Here is an 18,512-nt window from a genome sequence, read left to right on the forward strand (position 1 = left end):
AAAAGAAAGATGAGATTTGAAATAAGACGAAGCAGAAAAATGAAGACAGCAATAGAATGAAAGTGGTCTACAAGTTTCTGACTGCTCAGCCCCTTATGTACAGCAGTAAGGGGCTCAAGGGGTTGCTTGGGCTCCTTCCACTGATTTAGCCATTGTATGTACTCTTTGATGCTGACCTTGTCTCCCTGGTAGACCCCTGGAAGCTGCCAGTAATGAGGCTCCTGTCCCAGGTAGTCAAAGTTGGTGTAGGACAGCTGAGTGCCTTCGGTGGAAACCTCCACAGTGAAACCAGTGGCGATGCGGTTGGTGCGTTGACGGTTCACCAGAGCGAATCCCTGGAAGTTTCCTGGAGAAAAGACCGAAGAAACCTGCAAGAGCACACACATACAGTAAGATACAGTTTGAGATTGGAAATACGGCTCGCTTTGCTGGGAGCATGACCATTGTAGGGAAATACGCAAAGTCAGTTTTCATGAGGACTAGAATTACCGCCTCGCAGTTGTATGCCTCCGCTAACCAGTCAAGTCAAAGAACGTATATATTACCAAGAAGCAAAGTCAATTGTTTGTTCCATTGCAACATCAGCGCCCAGCAGCGAAACGACGCTTCCGCCATTTTGGACTGAAAGCAACGACTGGACGCCAGTAAAACGTCCGCCTACAAAGCTCTGTACAAAAGTAAAACTAAATTATTTCTATTCGATCGTCATATTCTACCCAAATGGCCTGTGTTGAACAATAAAATACTATAAATATAATAAGCGTTTTCAGTCCAAAATGGTAGCAGCAGCTGATGTCAAAAACAAAACGAAAAAGACAGTTTTGTCATTTTGCTTCTTTATTCTTTGGTCAAGTTGCAGTTTACATCCAAGTCTGTCCAAAATGTCATCACTTCATCATTCTATCCTGTTAGATATTTATGTGAAATTGTCATAATTAGCATATTAATTCTTGGGTTATAGCCAAAAACTTGTTTTGTGAGGTCACAGTGACCTTCAGTTCATCCTCGAGTCCAAGTGGACGTTTGTGCTAAATTTAAAGAAATTCACTCAAGGAGTTCCTGAGGTATCACGAGAATGGGACGGACGTAAGGTCACAGTGCCCTTGACCTTTGACCACCAGAATGTAATCAGTTCATCCTGGAGTACAAGGGGATGTTTTTCAGTCAGTGTCTGGCCAACACCACTGAAAGATGTGATCTCACGTGGGCATTTCAAAGGAGAACATACTGGCTGTAGCATTGTTGTCGGAGAAGCCAGTATTTCATGTTTCCTTAATCTCTGATGACATCTCAAGGTTATTTTATGATTTATTACAGTAAATACATTACATTTTGGTCTTTTAAGACTGGCAGGATGAGGGCGAATTTAGACCACACACATCTTTTGGTTTTTAAATAAATGTGTAACGCACTTGCTGATATGATCTTTGCTGCGGCATAGTGTCTTTATCCAGTGCAAACTTTACATTGGGTTTGGTTGTTCAGAGGTATGAGCCATTGCACTGTTGCTGTGTCATTGTGTCATGTACGAGTTAAAGGCCTTACCAGGTCTCTGTAGTGGGTGGAGCTGGAGCACTGCTGGGTGACTCCCATACAGAAACAGGACAGGCAGCCGTCTTTGTTTTCTGGGCTGAGGTGGAAGGTTCCAGACTTGCAGCTGGAGCAAGATGGGTCTTCAACGTTCATCTGCAATACATTATCAAGGGAGTGAGATACAGTCCATTTGAGTCTGCCCTGGAAGTGGGAACGAGGATACAAAAGATAACAACAACCAGTAAGTTGGTTTGTTTGATCACCTTGCAGCGGCACACACCACCATTGCAGCCTTCACTTCCTCTTTGGTCACAGTTATAGCAGTTACCTGTAACAGGACAGTAGACCAGGTAGTTACAGTGTGTACCAGCTCTCTATTTAAAGACACTCTGTTGAATCAATATTAATGATATGAAAGGAATCTTTGCAACTTTTGTTAAAGGGATAGTTTGGGTGTTTTGAAGTGGGGTTGTATGAGGTACTTATCCATAGTCAGTGTATTACCTACAGTAGATGACCGTCAGCACGCCCCCAGTTTGGAGAAGCAGACAGGAGTTACCGCACGGGAGCAAAGCAATGTGCTGTGGACGGGGCCGGCAGCAAAACGTACTTTAGTCACCTAAAAGAATCAATATCAGTTTAAGTGTACGCTATATTTAGAAAATGTTCAATGCTCTACCTTTCCGACGGGGAACTGAAGCCGTTGTATCCATCTGTGCTTTTGCCAAAACCACCAGACTCCATTGAAAAAAAACTGTAGTTTTACCTTGCAGAACACAGGAGTTGCTGCAGTTAGTTTACTTGTGTTATTGTGTGACTTTAGTGATATCGAACTAACCAAATTCACACAATAACACGAGCAAATAAACCGATAGAGGCAGCGGTAGACCAGCAACTCCCGTGTTCTGCGAGGTAAAATTACTGGGTTTTTTTTCAATGGAGTCTGGTTGCTTTGGCGAGAGCGTATATAAAGGCTTCTGTTCCCCGTCGGAAACATAGACTGTATAGCCGTCTCAGGGTAAGGTAAACCGGTGAAAATATTCTAAATATAGCGTACACTTAAACTGATATTGATTTTTTTTTAGGTGAGTCTTTCTTTTAGGTGGCTAAAATATGTTTTCACCCAGCCAACCACAGCAGTACATTGCTTTCCTCCCATGCGGTAACTCCTGCCTGCTTCTCCAAGCTGGGGGTGTGCCAACTGTCATGTACTGTAGGTAATAGATTGACTATGGATAAGTACCTCATACAACCCCACTTCAAAACACCCGAACTATCTCTTTCAGACAAAGAATAGACCAGAAGATGGAACAATATCTGTCATGTTCCTGAATCAAAACACAGTATGTACCATTGACTTCATTGTTGCCAACATTACATCTCTGTCCAAGCAGTGGGTTGCCAGTGTATCCTGCGGCACATCTGAAATAAAAAATAGACAAGTGATTGAGTAAACATTTCCAGTCAAGGAGGATACAAGTTTTAACCCAAAGAACAATGAGGCAGGAAGCTGGGAAATCTGCAAGAGGTGATACATTTGATGAATCGTGTCCTTTGGGGAGTCATGTTGACCCCTTAACCACGAACAAAGGACTGACTCATTCAGACAAGGAACATACAAACTATTCTGTTATTCCGTCCAGCAAGTACTCATATCTGCACTAGTCTTATATTCACACCCAGCTTTTGTTTTCCCAGAGAAAAAAAGATCATGAAATATTGTTTGGAGATGGATGAAGCACAGCCGCAACTAAAACATTCAACATGTCTCAGATGTTGATTCCATCGCTCATACGAGTGTGATACAGCCAAAACTGAGGAACACCTTTGCAGAAACAGAAACATTAACAGAGAAATTATCACCAATTTAAAAAAAAAAAAGTCAAAATAAAAGCTTCACAAATACAAAACTGATATCAGAACAAAGCAGAGGTGAGTACAGATAGCTTTGATATAAAGAGCCGTAGAAGAAGACGCTAAGCTGCTAATGAGGAGAGTTATTTCTGATATTGTGGCACAGCAAAGCAATACGCCTTCAACCCAAGCAAACTACGCCCCTGCCACCAGAGAAAAGGCTTATCCAACCACATATCTGTGCAGCTGCTGTCAGTCTTACCTCACCTGTCCTCTGGCAGGTCCGTCGGTCAACAGTCAACAAGAGGGCTTCCATGCTATGAACTTTGGGAAACCCTTTTCAAACTAACACCTGAGTCGTACAATAGATTCTAAGGTGTGGTTAACCCAGTCCTTCCAGTCAGTGTTGGTGGATAAATGTCATTACATTGGGTAATAAAAAAAATACATCAAAATAGATATGGGCATGTGAAAATGCTAAAAAAATGTCATAACTATATGCTACTAAGAAAGTACATACAGCTCATGATAAACCCAACAAGACAAACAATGTGCTCTCGCATCACATTCAAATAAAAATAAACAATCTCACAAACAATTTAAACTTTAATTTCTCGCAAAAATTATATAATTATCTTGGAAACTGTGTCTATGCATTCCTTACATTTCTCTATATGCTGATGATGTGACAGTTGTTCAATGAAAGATCAAACCTTGGTCTCGCTAGTGGAAATATTGGGTGTTCAGCATTTAATGCTTTGGTCTCGACGACTACTACTATTGCCATAAAAGTGACTATGGATAATCATGGTCCCCAGAAGATAAATCCAGTTGTTTTCATTTGCCTCCATCCTTTCTTTTAGTGCCACTATTGGGCAAAAATATAAAAATGTTAAGTATCATTTTCAGTAAAATGTCTTGCTCCACAGAGGATGATCCCCTTCAACTCTGGCCTCACCATGAGTTTTCTGGTAGCGTAACGATCATGTCAAACTAACTACTAATATTTAATACAATATATTTGATTTATGTAGAATAACTTTTACATAAGATTTCCAAAACAAAAGGCTGGATCTACTATGGTCACATTTTGTCCCCATAGTATTAAGTCCTATTGCTTTTGCTGAACTCTTGACCTTTTAACTACAGCTACCATCAGTCTATAATATCAACTTTTTATCAAGATGCCTCATAACCTAACTGGCAGGATGCCATGAAATTGGCTGAGCACGTTCATGCTCCCAAGAGGTTTTATCAGTCAGAAAGAGTCTACAGTCATGCTAGCAGCTCTGTGACGCTGTTCTTAGGCACAGCTGTGCTTTGAGTTAAATGCTAGCATACTCACAATGACAATGCTAACATGCTGATGTTTAGCAGGTACAATTTTTACAATGTTTACCATAGAGAGTGCTACAGGAATGAGTCCTAAAACCCAGAAATGAGTTCGCATTTTAGCACCTCTGGTTCCCTCGTCTGGAAGTCAATGGGTTTTTTGAATGGGTTTTTATATAGATGCCTGGAATAAGGTCTGTGGTTAACACAAGCTTAAGAGATTTAAAAAAAAAAATTCCACGACATAAAATAAATCAATACATACCCCACTCCTGAATTTTGAAGCTTTTATAGGTCTTAAAAAAGGCGGTTGCTACCAAATGACTAAATGATACTACAATACATCATCACGCCAACACGTCCGCCTCTACAGCCTCGTTGTGTATACTCACACTCATGTGACCGTGGTGTAGTTAGTTCATAGCCTAACGTTAGCATTTTACTTCTGGGGATTGCGGTCACACTTCAAAAATCATAAAAGTGGTGTTAGTTTGTGAAGATTACCGTACGGAACAAAACGTGTAAGTATCATAAACTTTTATTTGCCACAGAGCTTATTTTTGGCAATAATCCAAAATCCAATGGAAAAATCCCATTGGCTTTTTGTTCGAGGGAACCCGTGCAATTCTAACTTTTGGGTTGGCCTACAAAAATAGGTCATCCCTGTAGCACTCTATTAGTTTATCAAGTACAACGTACAGCTGAGTTTTATGGGACTGCCATTATTAGTTATTTGTCATAAGCCAAAGTATTGGACAAAATACATTTTGACCTGCTGGTGGTGCTAAGTGGAAAAAAAGGGAATCATCAATATCATTAGATCATATCATTCATCATATCATTCATCCTCTGGGGACCATAAATATCTGTAAAAAAAAGAAAATGGATGGCAATCCGTCAGTCTGAAGGGCTTCATTACTTTTAAAGCTCTATGAATAACAAATTAAGTATGATGCTTTTTTTCTTCCAATCTTTTCATATTGATGCATATAATTACTATTGCAGCATGTACTGTACGTCCAATTGTTTGTAATGTATTGGCTCTTTATCCTATCCTTTAATTTTCTTAAGACAGTGGAAAAAAATACAAAAATACAAAATGTGAACATGTTGGGGCTCTTTGATTAAAAACATTCGGTACAGAATGCATACTCTGCAAACGAGAAGTATTAAAATCACAGGGTGACATGGAGGTGTAAGGCTTTTCCAGGCCACCAACACATATGATTGGAAGCACCAATAAATGCAAACCCATGTGAATGCAGGAAACAAGAATGATGGGCACAAGGTCTTCAGAACGATCTAACCAATGGCCAGGGGGGATACTTGTAAAACGTGAGGTAGTCTGGCCATAACACAATGGACAAATGTATACACATAAGAGGTACTAATGCTAAGCTATCTCTTCATTGCATTGCATAGCAATAGTTCTGATTATATATAACTATATTATACGACATCGGGATGGCATTAAATATCTGGAAAGTCCCTCTAAAATAACAGTGTCATAAAATCAGTCCCTTCATTAAGTTCTATTGATGTGTAACAGAAATAAATATCAGGATCAGAGATATAAACAATGGAAACTGATTAATATAATGAAACACAGTACATTATTCCCAATCATCGGGGATAATTTTGATAGGAATGGCCAGCCTTCCCAAGACAACATGAAAAGAACCGTCCTGATGCTTTTTTTGCTTTGGAGACTTGTAATCTCCTTGTAAGAGCCGCAGTAGGTCCAACAAACCAGAATGAGTCTTCTTTTTCTTCTGCTGGGGTTTTTTAGTTACTTTCTTTGCAGTAGTAGCCTTCGTTTTAAGGGGAGTTGATATCCTTTTCACTGACGTGTTCGACTTCTTCACTGTAGTAGTAGCCTTGGTTTTAGCAGGAGTTGATTTCCTTTTAGACTTCTTCTTCGTAGTAGACTTGGTAGGTTTTGTGGTTGAGACCGTGGTCTTTGCAAAATTCTTCTTTGTATTGTTAGAGACCAACTTATATGAATTGGTCTCCACCTTTTTCCCATTTTGGTTAGAGTTACCCTTCTGTGATTCTGACGATTTCCTTGAATCGCCTTCTGAAGACTTTCCACCCTCTTGAACCTTCTCTGGAACTGGTGCGTCTGATCTGAACGTCTTGTTACGTCCATTGTTTCTGACAGAAAATGAATCCTTTTTATTGGCCTGGTTGGGCTTTGGTTTGAGAGATGGTGGCTCCAGTTGGAATTTAGTAATTGCTTCTGTAACTTGCTTTGGTTTTGTTTGGCTCGGCTGTGAAACACGTTTAGCTGCGGACCTCCCACCCTCAGGCCTTTTTGTTTTAGGCTTCACTGTAGCTTCAGATATAGATTTTGAGGTAGTCCTGGGTTTACTCAGGGTGCTCCTCGACTTAATCGTTGACCTTGTTGAGACTTCACTTTTGGATCTAGTGACTGTATTTATCACTGGTGTAGTGGTGGCTGCTGGTTTGAGTTTTCTCTCTCTCTGAGAAGCAGAAGTGGGTTTGTTTGCGGGGAGGCCTGGGGTAGGTATGCTTTTGGGCACTGTGGCTCTACTGGTGAATGGTGTTTCTGTGGGTATAATTCTCACAGGAGGTCGAGGCGTTGAGTACAACGGGAGTGCGAGGACTGTAGCGATTGAAGGCAGAGCCCTCTTTTCTTGGGGCGAACGGGAGACGTGTCTGGAACGTTTCATTTTGTTCATCTCCTGAGCCAGGGCGGTGAAGCCGTCGATCAGGATCTCCAGCCTCCCCTCCAGTCTGCTCAGACGGGTGTCCATGTCTGTGTAGCTCTTCTCCAGCTCGCTAACCTTCTTGTTCTTCTCCCCAGCCGACTGGATGGCGATGAGCTCCTTCAGCTGGGAGCTGAGTTGACTCTGCTGATCCCCCAGACTGTGAATGCTCTCCTTCATGTCAAGCGTGTTGCTTTCCAGCATGCTCAGGCGCTGGTTGAAGGTGTTCAGGTGAAGCCGGAGCAGGTGCTGGAAGCTGGAGTCTCTGCTCTCTGGGCTGGGCGTGAAGCGTGGTGGGAGCCTGGATACTGCTCTGTTTGGGGTGATTAAGACCGTGCCCACCCCAGTTGCTGTAGTGGAACGAGTTGAGCGAGTAGGGATGAGGGTTGTTCCTATGGTCTCATCATCATCTCCACTGCCATACGGTTCTATCTCTTTCTCCCAGCTGAAATTGAACACTGCTTCAGCTCCACATCCCGCAGGTAGGAGGCCCTCTATCTGCTTCTCCAGGAAGGGATCCCCACAACTGTCTGCAGACGGCATCTCTTCTCTTAATGTCAAAACAGCAGAATCAGGTATGATGCAGGCAGAGACGTTCAAATAAATGAATGATTTATAAGTTGCGTTTTACACCCAGAAGTCACCTCGTCATCTTTGCCCTCGGAGCGGCAAAGATCGATTAGCCAGACAGGAGTCCTCATAAATGCCACATCTACATTTATGTCGTAGAAACCCAGAAAATATATTTGGTCTGTGCACAGACAGAAATCACGTGAGCCAACACCTTAAAATGTCGCTGCCGGCAAAGCGCAAAGCTGAAGCAGAAAGCAAGAAGTCTTTTAAAGGGAAAGCAAAGGACAGAAGAAAGCAAAAGGCAGACTAAACTTAATGTCTCCTGAGGGCTTACAGCACTTTTATTTCTGACGAATTTCTTCTCCACGAACAATAAAATCTGAGTGATTACATACCATCAAAGGCCCCTTATCCTATAATAAAGATATATTATTCTACCGCAGAAGAAATTACCTTACATTTTGCAAATCAATAAATCCAAGAAAACAACATTCAACAGTAGATCTATATAACAGCGTACAGTACAAAACTTCAGAATGGGTGGCACTGATTTGCCCGTCCCTGGACTTGACACCACTCAATCACAACTGCCGGGAAAAAAACAAGGGAGATGCAACCACAGACATGCTTTTATCCCTTTCCTGTGAATGAAACCACTGGGTGCTCCTGCCAGCCCCTGCTAACCTTGCTGCTGGCCCGCCCAGTAACCCAAAACACTGTCCAGAAGACAGAGAGGAAGAAGAAAAGCAGAGAGAGAACAAGGGTTGGGGGTGTACCTTTCACAGCGTCGTCCGGTGTATCCAGGGGGACAGTTGTCACAGGTCGGCTGACCGTCAGACTCCAGGTAACAGGTCGGGGAGAATCTGTGCCAACAGAGGGCCACGCATACCATGAGGATACCATCATGTTATTTCATTCACAGTGTGATCTCTGTTTATTGTGGAGTATTTCAGTGATTTCAGCACCTGCATTGCACACTGTGTACTTTGCCTAGTCCAGCATTAAACAGAATAATTAACAGTAATCTATACTAAAGGTGTTAACGCCATAACGCGTTAATGCAAGTTCGTTTTAACGCCACTAATGTCTTTAAGCATTGTCGCAGCATAGTTTTTTGCATGCAGTAAACATTTGTTGTTTTTGCCTATTCCAAAATGGTGTATTTTTGGTGTTCTTTATACTATGACAGTTTTCCTAAAATTAAATTGAAAAAAATCGCAATATATATATATATATATATATATATATATATATATATATATATATAGCCTTGCTTACAGTATCGCAATATATCGCAATATACAAGCGATACAATACGCAAGAAATGCATCGTATTGCCAGATTCTTGCCAATACACAACCCTAATCTATACTGACTGAATCAAATTGACACAAGTTGAAAAGACCTTAAGACATGAACTCACTGGTTGCTGGAAGCGGTTCCAGGACAGGGGCAGGGCTGGCAGGCCTGAGCGCCGCCCGTTACCGGTTTTCCATAGAAACCAGTCTGACAGCGTTCACACCTTGGCCCGGCGGTGTTATGGAGACATTGCTTTTGGTCAGGACACACAGAAATAAAGAAGACTGTGAGATCCATGGAACAGTTGAATATACAGTAGTGATGGTGTGTTTCCACATGTTGGGATTCGCCAAGAAACCATTAGTGCATTCCACTGCACAGATCAAAGCAGGTTCAACAAGGGCAAAAACATGGGAGAGAAGAAGAAGGAGAGAGGAGAGTAAAACCTACCAGACACCTGCCAGTCTCCGTGTCACAGCCGCCGGCGTGACCATTGCAGTCACACCGCTCACAAGTGCCAAGGTAGAGGCCAGAGCTGGTCCGAGTGTAACCATCATCACACTCCTGCAACGACATGGAAAAACACCTCAGGTGAGAGACAAGTGATGACAAAGAGGAATACTTCTCTAATACGTCTTTGTTCCACTGCAGCAGGGAGACACACTGCAATTATCATCAATGACTGCAATGGAAACAAGTTCACTGTGCTATTATTAACAAGCTTAGGCATATCTGTGATACTTTTCTTTCCTATTTTCAAACTAAACTAAACTAATCTTGAGAATGAAAGTTCATTCTTGACCTTGGAAATACTAGTTCAAATGATGAAAGCTCCAAAAAAAGCTAGTAAGTGGACCTTTGGTTACAAATGTCTCATCTCTGAAATCTGCATGTGTACCTGGCAAGAAGGTCCTTTGTATCCCTGAGGGCAGGCGCACTCTTCCACCTCCAGAGCACGTTCATTACCAGTGGAGTGAGGAACAGCGACGTCCATCTTGATGTCTGAGATACTATTTAACACAAAAACAAACCCACATTTACAATCAACTTTATGTTTGCTATTAAAGGGATGGTTCGGGTGTTTTGAAGTGGCGTTGCATGAGGTACTTATCCAAAGTCAGTGCTACCGTAGATGACAGTAGGCACACCCCCTGCTTAGGAGAGTTACCGCACGGACTCAAAGCAATGTACCGCTGTGGACGGGGCCGGCAGCTAAATGTATTTTAGCCGCCTAAAAGAATCAACATCAGTTTAAATGTATGCTATATTTATAATATTTCCACTGCTTTATGTTGCAGTCAGACAGCCCTTGACAGCCGTTGTTATCCATCTATGCTCTCGCCAAAGACACCAGACTCCATTGAATAAACTGTAATTTTACCTTGCAGAACATGCTGCCTCGATCAGTTAGTTTGTTTGTGCTATTGTGTGAATTTGGTGAATCCAAACTGACCAAAGTCAAACAATAACACAAACAAACTAACCGATCATACGAGGCAGCGGCAGACCAGCAACTCCCGTATACTGCGAGGTCAAATGTACAGTTTTTTTGGTTGCTTTGTAGAGAGCGTAGATAACGGCTTTAGTTCCCCGTCGGAAACATAGACTGTATAGCCGTCTCATGGCTAGGTAAACCAGCGGAAATAGTCTAAATATTGTACACTCAAACTGATATGGATTATTTTAGGTGAGTCTTTCTTTTAAGTGGCTAAAAATACATTTTGCTGCCGGCCCCGTCCACAGCAGTACATTGCTTTTCTTCCATGCAGTAACTCCTGTCTGCTTCTCCAAGCTGGGGGCGTGCCGACCATCATCTACTGTAGATAATACACTGACTATGACTATGGATCAGTACCTCATACAACCCCACTCTAAAACACCTGAACTATCCCTTTGTGTGCAATGCTATTGGAATCATTTTGAGGTATGGGGATGAGCTGTGCAGTGACAGAGGAAAGTCCCACCATACCTGCTCTCAGCCATGTTGTCTGCGTAGGTTGCCCTGATCATGAAGACAGTAACGTCAGCCAGGGCCATCAGAAGGTGCTCGCGAGTACACGGCTGCCCATCAGCCCGTCGCCATCCAGACTATCAGCCAGAGAGGGATGGAGAACGGAGAAAAAGTTAAATAACTAACATAGTGTGAGGATTCAGATTTAGCTAAACGATACGTGAACAATGAAACGTACCTCTCTGAAGGTCACGGTGACAGTATGTGGGACACGTGGGAGGGGCTTGGTCTGAGAGTAGTGCTCCAGGAAGATGCCGTTGCCCTGGAGAACCACAGCCGGCTTGCCGTCAATCACCAGTGAGCGCTGAGACGGTTCAAAGCGCACAGTGTAGCGAAGCTCCCCTCCGTACGCCGTCACCTGGTAGCAACATGGTGAAAAGAAATCTCAACAAAACCGGATGGTGGAAAGGTATTTCCCCCCTATGATACTGAGGGGGAAAGTCACAAGACACCCATGTTGGGCTCAACTGTGAATTTAAGTCAAAGGTTCAAAGGAGAAGATAAGTGAAGCCTTTTCACTCGACAACATGTTGAGGCATGACTGAGTGGGACAGAGAGGGCAGAGAAATCTCGCTTGACTTACACTTGACAGTTTTTTTCCTCTCTTATCCCCTCGCCCACTCTCTACTTTGTTGTTTTCCTCTCACCTTATCTCCTCTGAAGCTCGCAGGCAGGACCCAGTAGTAGATGTCATTGGGGACGCTGGAGAATGAGCGGTAGACAACTTCAGAGGAGCCCCTCTGGGAGATGCCTTCAGAGATAGTTTTAGTGTTGGCACTGTTGGACAGGGAGAAGAGCTGCCCGTTCACCCCTCCTTCAACCTACAGACACAAACAATTTGACTGAATGAGATGGGAACCAGTGTTCATTGACAAAAACTATGATGTTCATCAACGATCTTTTTTTCCATGACTACGACGAGACGATGACGAGACGTCAGCGACATTATTAAAAACTAATGGTGACGATAGCAAACATGCAATATCGTTGACAAAAAGAGACTAAAATGTAGTTTAAAAACATAGAAACTTTACCGAAATGACTTTTTATTTTTGTCACATTCCACCCTCTTATCCTTCTCTCTGTCACTCTCTTTCTGTCTCAAGCACGCACGCACGCACGCACGCACGCACGCACGCACGCACGCACGCACGCACGCACGCACGCACGCACGCACGCACGCACGCACACACACACACACACACACACACACACACACACACATATCGCGCTGTGGCAGTGGCGCTCAGTCAGTTTCCATCCTCCATGTCTCAGACCTTAGCCCTGACAATTGTGCTACATTAATGCATAAAGCTGGCAGTTTGTGGGTCGGGTCGGGTTCAGGTGGGGGATTAAAGTATATTTTCGCATGTTGGGCGGGCGGACTGGCTCTCATAACGGACCGGTGGGTACGACTGAGCTGCACATCACTGATGAGCGCAGTCAGGAGGACTCGGAGTAACTGCAAAGCTGCATTCTTAATCATTCAACAATTATTTTTCATCAGATAATCAGAAGATAAAATCTTCTGTGAAATAAGAATGACTAAAATGATTGGTTTGGCAAGACTGAATTGACTGAAATATTCAATATTATCTGATGCCTAAAAAGGACATTTGACACAGGACTACTAAGACTAAATAAAAAATAGCTGACACAATTAAAGGGACTGTTCATAACTTCTTACACGTATAAATCAATCCGGGTCGGTGTCCCATGCGCGCTCGCGTGTGGCTGCGCTGTTCAGACTCAGACTCCAACACAAACTACACGGAAGCAGTTAACAAGCATTTCTGATTCTTACAAACAGTCCCTTTAAGAGAGAAAACATTTTGACATAAAGTTAACTAAAATGTAATGATTTTTGGTGACTAAAACTAGACTAAAACCGTGAAGGATAAAAATGACTAAAATGTGACTAAAAACTAATAAGCATTTTTGTCTTAAAACTAAGACTAAATCTAAAATAGCTGCCAAAATGACCACTGATGGGAACTGAGAATAGAATGCGCTCGCACAATCAGTGTTTGCACATCTCACCATTTAGCGTCTGAAAGGATTTGCTGATGCCGCACACTGCGCAAACACTGAGTCAAACCTTGATACCAAAAATATTCACCCCTCCCTTTACCGCCGGTAGCATGGCAACCTACCTGATCTCTATTCCAAGTGGAGCTGGCACACTGTTTGGTGACGCCCATACAGAAGCAACGTAGACAGCCATCGGGGTTGGTGTCCGATAGGTGGAAGAAGCCGGCCTTACACTCGTCGCACACAGCGCCTAACACGTTGCTCTGAAACACAAACACATGCACATGTGTAATCAATCTGCCTGTCAAGCTCATTTCTTTCATAAAAGATGACAGAAGAAAAGAAACAGTAAGAGACGTCAGCCTCAAATATACGTATATATATATATATATACAGATGTCACAATAAATGTCATAATATAATCCTAATATTTCACTTAGCAGCTTGGCATACTGTATATGTACCTTGCAGCTGCATGGTCTGCTGCTGGAGCTGGAGCTGATGCTTCCTCTGTTATCACACTTGGAGCTTGGTGCTGGGAGAAAGCAATGGAAAGAAGATGACACACTGTACGGGGTGGAAAGTGCACCTGGGAGTGTTCCAGCCACTCTGCATACCTGAGCCATGACCACATATTACTGCCTACTGTAACACCGGGGAACAAAACAATGGTAATCATTACACAGACCTCCTTGTGGTCATATCGCTGGATGGTAAAACAAACCAGGTGCAGCTTCTGTCGATTTCATGCGTTGAAATGAGAATTTAAAAAATGTTGTATGAGCAATTAGTTGAACATATACTCACTGTTAGGAACACACTTTCCATTAGGAAGAAGAGGGTTACCCTGGTAACTGGGAGCACACCTGAAATGAAACAAAAATATAAAAGATATGATTTACCTATTTGTTATAGCTCCTTCTGCTTGTTACGGTCAATCTTCATTCGTCAAAACCATATTCTGGGGTAGTTTGTGTTATTAATATCATCACAACAATCTTGTAATAAAGTATAAATATGACATTTATCATTACTACCAGTCTTTAAAGAGTGATATCATGTCTTATAAACCATATTACTGCCATCTCCAAACTATCTAAACTGTAAACTTACAGTAAAGGGATAGTTCGGGTATTTTGATGTAGGAAAGCAATGCAGTGCTGTGGACGGGGCCGGCAGCAAAATATATGTTAGACACCTAAAAGAAAGGCCCACCTAAGAAAATCAATATCAGTTTAAAGGGACTGTTTGTAACTTCTTACACGTATAAAACACCCGAGTCGGTGTCCCATGCGCGCTCGCATATGCACGCTAGCGTGTGGCTACGCTGTTCAGACTCAGACTCCAACACAAACTACACGGAAGCACCAAAACCTCAAAGTTGTATCTAGTGAAGCCCGTCTGTTAAACGGTGTTGGCCACGGTCAGAGGACGCGGGGGAGACCGTAGCTTTGGTCTCCAGGACCGGAGTCTCTGCTGTACTCTACTCCTCTGCTCCTCTGCCTGCTTGCCTTCACTCACACACCGCGCTCGTTCTCGCTATTTCGCTCCACTCTCAAGTGCATGCGCGCACACTGCACACTGCAGAAGAGTTAGTTTAGCTCTGAGAATATCTAGTGAATGTTCAGTGGACGTTTGTGCAGAAATAACTGCTGCAGCTCCTCCAGACCAACAGAGGTTTCCCGTGTCTTGTGAAGTGACGGGGCTCCGCAGAGAGAAACGTTATCGTCTCTGACCGGGTGCCGTTGCCTCCCTTCCACTGCGGTCGGGAGGCCAAGGCAGGAAAAGTCAACACTATGATCAGCATTGATTCATGGAGAGACCTTCGTCTGGTCAGCTAACATTACTGCCAAGCAGCTGAAAAATTCATGTCTATGTAGAGCGAGCCCGGCGCTGACTTTCGTTGACTTAACGGCCACAGATGTCGCTGTTAACAAGCATTTCTGATTCTTACAAACAGTCCCTTTAAGTGTAAGCTATATTTTGAAAATGTTCAATGCTCTACCTTGCCGTCAGTCAGCCCTTTCCGACGGGGAACTGAAGCCGTTGTATCCATCTATGTTCTCGCCAAAGCAACCAGACTCCATTGAAAAAAAACTGTAATTTAACCTCACAGAACACGGGAGTTGCTGGTCTACTGCTGCCTCGATTGGTTAGTTATTTTGTGTGTTTATGTTTGTGTTATTGTGTGACTTTGGTGAATCCGAACTGACCAAAGTCACACAATAACATAAACTAACTAAACGATTGAGGCAGCGGTAGATCAGCATCCCCCCGAGTTCTGCAAGGTAAGTGTTTTTCACTGGAGTCTGGTTGCTTTGGTGAGAGCATATATAACGGCTTCAGCTCCCTGTCAGAAACATAGACTGAATAGCTGTCTCACTGCAAGATAAAGCGGTGAAAATATTGTAAATATAGCCTACACTTCAACTGATATTGATTTTCTTTTAGGTGGCTAAAATATGTTTTGCTGCCGGCCCCGTCCACAGCAGTACATTGCATTCTGTGTGGTAACTCCTGTCTGTTTCTCCAAACTGGGGGCTCTGACCGTCATCTATTGTAGGTAATACACTGACTATGGATAAGTACCTCATAAAACCCCACTTCAAAACACCCAAATTATCCCTTTAAAGGCACAGTTGACGACATCAGTTTCCTTACTTTTCACATCGTCTTCCTGTGTAGCCGGGCCTGCAGGCGTCACATGTTGGCTGCTGGTCAACGTCCAGGAAGCAGGTGTCAGAAAACCTACAAAGCCCAGTGAGAAAGCCATAGATTAAAATCTACAACCCTGGGTTAATGAGTAGCATGTTGAAAGAATGAACCGGTGCTTAAACATCTGAATGAGCTCAGCTTTGGGGGTAAAAAACCTGCAGACCGAAACATTCTATTCCCTCTGTTGCTTAGTGTGTGGTATGTGGGTGTGAATATGTCTTTCCCCTCATTGTACAGTAGATGTGTGTGTGGTCTGGGTGGGTCTGTGACCTTACCGGCGTGAGGTCTCATAGTAGGGGCAGGGGCACGGCTTGCAGTCATCGGGGCGACCTCTGCTCGGGTCACCAAAGTAGCCGGAGCGACACTTGTCACACTGAGGGCCCTCTGTGTTGTGTTGGCAGCTCTGTGGCGGGGAGAACACACTGCTCATTCTCTAGCAGGGATGCCGCTCAAAATAGGAAGGAATAGTTTGACATTTTGGGAAATACACTTATTCGATTTCTTGCTGAAAATTACACGAAAAGATCTACACCACTTTTGTGTCTGTACTCTAAATATGAAGCTAGACTCAGGAGTTGCTTAGCTTAGCTTAGCATAAAGACTGGAAACAGGTGGAAACAGCTAGCCTTTAAATAATCTGGTGCTGGTAGGCAGATATATATATATTTGTTTATCTTTGGAGAGGTTCCCCGTTTCCAGTCTTTACTGTGAGCTAAACACCAGCTTCATATTTAGTGTACATACTCAAGTGGTATTGATCTTCTCAACTAACTCTTGGAAAGAAAGAGAATAATAGAGTCCTTTAAGCAGACAAACATCTTGTTTGATCAACATGCTAAGGGTGGAAGTAATTATCAGCAAATTCCAATTCATCATAGGTGACTGACCGCTAGGGGTGTAAGAAAATGTTGATACACTTGAGTATCGCAATATCATGTTTTGTGATTCTGTATCGATTCTCCAAAAAACTGTATTGATTTTTAATTAACAGTTTACATGCAAACATTCATGGCAGACAGACAGTGGCTCAGATTGCACCAAAAGTAGTGAAAGCAAATGCCATCCCTGCAAACGCAAAAGTCTGTCACTGAGTGAGTGATGAAGTTACACGATTGGTCGGCTGAGTGTTGGAGTTTCCTCATTGGCCGTTGCTCTTTCGAAATGAAAAAGTGGGGTACAGTCCGTTATGCAAATGAGCCCGTCCAGTGCAAATCCGGTTCACGAAACTCGGACCAAGCTGTCAAACTAGGAGATCTAGTTCTAAAATGAAACAGGATTCAGCAAAGGCATCATCGCCTATTTCTCACTTCAAATGTTTTCAGGAGTAGATTTTAGTGGATCGTTTAGACGGAACAACAGAAAGTTTACGAGCAGGCCGCCATGTTGTTTCCTGTTTGAAACTGCAAGCAGAAAACCAGGAACCAATCAGGTGCATTTCACGTCACCGCTTGAGCGGCCAGTTGAGTGGAGCAGTGCGTCCCCCTAGTGTCCTCATCGGACCTGGTGGACATGTACCGCTGGATTTAACATTATAGACATGACCACTGACTATTTGTAGAACAATCTAGTCACAAATTCACAGACTAACCATGTTCGGTCCTGCCATATACTCGGTTTTGACCGAGTCTTGTTGCTTGCTATGCTTATGTTGGTGTGTTCTTTATACTATGACAGGTTTCCTATAATAAGATTTTAATAAAAAAGCAAAATATATCGCCTTCCTTAGAGTATCGCAATATATTGAATAGTAACCCCTGTATTATATACGTATCGTATCGCCAGATTCTTGCCCCTACACAGCCTTACTGAAAGCCATTGTTGCCAAAAAGGGAGTTAGCCATTACCAGACAGTGTCCACTGATTGGATCACAGGCGCTGGCATGTCCATTACAGTTACAACCAGCACAGGTGCCGAGATGGGAGCCACCGGGGACGCGCTCAAAACCAGGGGAACACGTCTCACAGGACAGGCCTGAATATCCAGGAGGACATCTGGGAATGAGAAATATGAGGATCAGTAAACACAGGTTTCAACCAACTCCCTCCATAACACAACTATGAAAATTATAACACTACAAATTGCACACTTTCCTCATGTTGTAAATAAGAAACTGATAAAGAGTGGAGATACTGACAAAAAACACAAGTAGAGAGAGAGGGGCATGACATGCAACAAAGGTTATTGGCCAGAAATGAACCAGGGCATGGCCACCAAAATGTCTCTCAAAATAGATTTTTGTAATTATTTAAAAAACAAAGGTTTCATGCTATATATGAATACTACTGTATTATTGTGCGGCACTTTTCACTCTATTTTTTTATCATTAATATTTGTGTCCAACATTTGGTTATAACATGAAGGTTACAAGACATTTCTTAGGACATTTCCCGATCCACCCACCCTCAGCAGTACAATACAAAGAGGGAGGTTTGTC

At 42.9% G+C, this 18,512-nt stretch overlaps 1 protein-coding gene across 1 annotated transcript in view; it reads right to left on the reverse strand.

Annotated features, from left to right (window-relative positions):
- hspg2 (heparan sulfate proteoglycan 2) overlaps positions 1-18,512 on the reverse strand; it is a 141,114-nt gene that overhangs the window by 52,320 nt on the left and 70,282 nt on the right. The window contains 17 exon segments of the mRNA XM_037771388.1: positions 177-368; positions 1,546-1,686; positions 1,797-1,861; positions 2,885-2,955; positions 8,798-8,884; positions 9,445-9,572; positions 9,771-9,884; positions 10,219-10,330; positions 11,290-11,408; positions 11,510-11,689; positions 11,979-12,152; positions 13,485-13,625; positions 13,827-13,897; positions 14,170-14,228; positions 16,024-16,110; positions 16,353-16,480; positions 17,922-18,069. Of these exon segments, the coding sequence (XP_037627316.1) occupies positions 177-368; positions 1,546-1,686; positions 1,797-1,861; positions 2,885-2,955; positions 8,798-8,884; positions 9,445-9,572; positions 9,771-9,884; positions 10,219-10,330; positions 11,290-11,408; positions 11,510-11,689; positions 11,979-12,152; positions 13,485-13,625; positions 13,827-13,897; positions 14,170-14,228; positions 16,024-16,110; positions 16,353-16,480; positions 17,922-18,069 (2,017 nt within the window).

Source organism: Sebastes umbrosus, chromosome 6 (assembly GCF_015220745.1).
Source record: "Sebastes umbrosus isolate fSebUmb1 chromosome 6, fSebUmb1.pri, whole genome shotgun sequence".
NCBI classification, from domain to species: domain Eukaryota; kingdom Metazoa; phylum Chordata; class Actinopteri; order Perciformes; family Sebastidae; genus Sebastes; species Sebastes umbrosus.